General features: G+C 31.1%; 1 protein-coding gene across 1 annotated transcript; it reads left to right on the top strand.

Moving 5' to 3' along the window:
• Positions 1 to 292: 292 nt before the first annotated feature.
• Positions 293 to 3378, top strand: LOC139514873 (tripartite motif-containing protein 2-like). Its single transcript, XM_071304466.1, has 2 exons — positions 293 to 369; positions 1655 to 3378. Exon 2 carries the CDS (start codon positions 1665 to 1667, stop codon positions 3333 to 3335), a length of 1671 nt encoding a protein of 556 aa, XP_071160567.1. The 5' UTR covers positions 293 to 369; positions 1655 to 1664; the 3' UTR covers positions 3336 to 3378.
• The last annotated feature ends 440 nt before the right edge of the window (positions 3379 to 3818 follow it).

The raw sequence follows: 3818 nt of genomic DNA, 5'->3' as shown, positions 1-3818 counted from the left end.
AATCAATTGAGTTGCATGTACATGTATGCTTGGAAAAATGACAAACAAGGAATCAGGTAAAACGACAGCAGGGTATGTATTGGGACTATTAAAAGATTGGATTATACTTTAAGTTAACAGCAACTTAATGACTCAAATATATGAATGAAATCGGAAACTTTTTTTTATGCATCAAAATCGAAGTATTGAATTTATTTCAAAAACAACTGCAACATTACATTGATTGATAAAAACAATAAATTACCTATGTCGTCAATTTTTTACGATATATTTCTGCGCACTTTTAAATAGTGTATCTCTTGGTGACATCTGTTGGATAATGTGGGATTTATGATGATGTGGATGCTGCCATATTAGCTGACATTGAAGGTAATTTAGCACACATCGAAATTATGCATTGTAAAACTATGTAAATGGTAGTGTGAAGAAGACATTATACAAAAAATGGCACATTTTTATAATATTTTCATAAACATATACATGTATATATTTGACACTTGTTTACATTTTGATGAAGAATTTGTTTTCATAGTCTTATTTCATTTTCATACATTCACGTCTTATTGAAGGTTTTATATCAAAACTATTTGGTAATTTTCAATTGAATTTATTCAATATGAATCCAACTTGAGAAATAGAGATTTAAGAAATATATCTCTGGTGAGTACTTTTTCGTCAAAGACAAAGCTGAAAGATTTCACAGAGGATTGAAGTCATTTGAAATTGTATTGGATGATAAACTTTTGTTTTTTCATATATCCAGATAATGTCTAGTAAAAATTTGCTGCCCAGTTTTAGAGGCAATCGCGAGTTATGTACTCCTTATGTATTAGAGACGAGTCGAAAATAACATTTTAACAGTTCTTTCAATCCAAGACGATAAACTGGGCCTTTCATTACTGTATTGGATACTTAAACTACATATGTGTCCATACAAACTATTGCTGTGTATTCCAAAAGCTCCAATAAACCTCTTTCTAAATAATTATTATCAGTTTATTTATCTATTTCTAATTTATACTTTTTAGTTTATGTGCTATGTTTTCGAATATTCAAGCAAACAACTCTCAGTGGACATGTTGTATTAGTTTTATTTCAAAATAAATGATTGTTTAGAACATTATCGAAATTCTATGATAAATGAGGTAAATTTTCGAAAGGTAAAATTACGTTTTATCAAACATGAAACCGGCCAAAATTTGTGTTATATATTTCAAAATCATAATAATTGTTTGGATTGGTATTTAGATGACAAATGGTTTAAGATTTTCTAGTCTTTGAAATATTTTGTCACTTGTTAATATGTCTTATATTAATAAATATATCGATTGCTACTATTATTAAATATATATACAAGCTATGAGAAAATAAAACAATAAATATTTTTAACTAATTATCATTTTCGTACATGACATAGAAAAATAAACTCGTTGCGAACAGAAATAGTCCGGATTGAAGCCTGGTCATGCACGTCATATCGGGCAACAATCAATGAATTTCAAATACTAATACGATTTCGATCATACATGACAGACAAACGCAAAAACAGATTATTTGAGGCCAAATTTAAGTTCTATGTTTAAATGATCTTATACCATTTTATCTCTAATCATAGCAACAGTCTGTAAATTGATAAAAAATATGCATTTTTCAGATATAACAACATGTCGGAATTTATTCTTTGTGGTCCCTGTGGTTATACCAAAGAGAATAGAAGCGCAGAGATATGGTGTACAGTTTGTGAAGAGGGGTTATGCGCAGATTGTGAAAAGGTTCACAAATCTATAAAATCATCACGAAATCACAGGCTTATATCAATCGAAGACTACCGACAAATAAAAGATAGTTCTGTCAATCTTGACTGTCAGGATCACGATAAGCAACTTGAACTGTACTGTAAAACACATGATATTGCAGTTTGTTTAGGTTGCATTCCATTTCATCACATGACATGCCCTGATGTCATTCCTTTAGATCAAGCTGCTAAAAATGTTAAACGTTCGGTTGCATTGTCTGATTTAAAGGACACTTTTTCAAGCACGTTACATAACCTTCAGCAAATCATTACCGATTGTGTTTCGGCTATGGAACTGTTGAATGACCAGAGGCAAGATATCAAAAATACAATAAATGATACAAGAGCAAGAATAATGAAAAAGTTGGATGACTTACAGACCAAACTACTCCTTGAATTAGACAAGAAATATGGTAATTGTAAATCCGACAATGACAAATTTCTAACTCGTCTTAAAAATTGTGAAAGTGATTTAAGTTGTTGGAGAAAGCAAACAAAACAATTGAAATCATTCGCATCCGAAGTTCAGCTTTTCCTGGGAACGCGCCAGATCAATAAAGCTGTGTTTAAAGAAATAGAGTCCGTTAAGGAATGGATTAAGTATATACAGAATTATGAAATGTTTTTAAAGTTAAATCCTACAATTATGTTGATAAAAAATGATGTAGATAAGCTCGGGAAAATTTCCGTTAAGAAGACTACCACTTGTTTGTCGTTTAAAGAAGCAAAGGCAGATCAGGCCCAAATACAGCTTCTTGAGCCAAATATCTTAAGTATCAAGCAAATAGGTATCCAGTTGAAGAAAAGATTCAAAGTGAAACAAACAAGTTTTTTAACATGGTTGTCGGGATGTACCATGTTACGAAATGGTAGTGTGTTGATAGCTGATTATAAAGGAGACAATAATCTGATGGAGTATAATGAAGAAGGTAAACATATTCGTACCATAAAATTATCTGGATCTCCGTTTGATATATCAGTCATTGATTCTGACCGTATTGCTATTACATATGGTTCCTTAAGTCAATACATAGAGATTTGCAATATAAAGAATAATACGATTGAGAAGAGAGCTAAACTAAAAAGCAAATGCTATGGAATATCGTATAAGAATAACAACTTGTTTGTTGTTATCGAAGATGGCATTGTAATAACTAATATGCTGGGGAAAGTATTGAGCAAATTAGATGTTGAATGTGGATTATACTTAGAAACCGCTGTGGATAGAATTTATTTCACAGTCGAAAGAAATCAAACCGTAAATTGTATCTCCATGACCGGTGAGGAAATATGGGTGCATAAGGAGGAATCTTTAGTGGGTCCTAAGGGAATCACTGTTGATAATCATCAAAATGTTTATGTTGTAGATATCAAATCTAAAATTCTAGTAGTAATTCAACATGACGGGAGTTCTAGTAAAACGATACTTACCAAAGCTGATGGTCTAGATCAACCGCAAACATTACACTACAGCAAAGAAAAAAACGTATTACTCTTGTGCAACAACCATGAGTGTGCTGCCCTATACAATTTTGAGTAGTTATATCTTTCATCCATTCGTAAGAATAAAAGAATCAAACAAGCCAATTCGTGACTTTTGGAAATTACTGATTATAAATGATGGGGTTCAAAATCTGCAAATTCGTTTAGGGTAACCAGTATACAAATTTAGTTTTTAAAGCCAACAAACTTAAAATAAAACATAGGAGTCAACTCATGTTTTAAGCTAGTATCTCCAGAATTATAATAGACGGAGACGGCTCCCTCAAACTTGAAATACAATTTCTACCAAGTTATTTTTACTCTTAAATTTCAAACGATGGACAATAAAAGGTAATTTTAAAAACTGAAATAGATAGGGGGAAGAACAATCGCCAACAAGACTAAATTAAAGCTATAAAAAAAATCTTAAGATAACAATTGTCAGCCGATATTACCAAAAAGTGATTAAACAGTAAAGGTTAGCAACAATCTATCAAAATAGATTTGTTGCCTTTTCAAATCGTTCTGAATAATAAAGTAC

This window comes from Mytilus edulis, chromosome 3, assembly GCF_963676685.1.
Source record: "Mytilus edulis chromosome 3, xbMytEdul2.2, whole genome shotgun sequence".
NCBI lineage: Eukaryota > Metazoa > Mollusca > Bivalvia > Mytilida > Mytilidae > Mytilus > Mytilus edulis.
This window is presented reverse-complemented; position numbering and strand designations above follow the sequence as displayed.

What these genes read in the sequence shown, in the direction of transcription:
- LOC139514873 (XM_071304466.1), top strand. Translation starts at nt 1,665, where the DNA reads ATGTCGGAATTTATTCTTTGTGGTCCCTGTGGTTATACCAAAGAGAAT.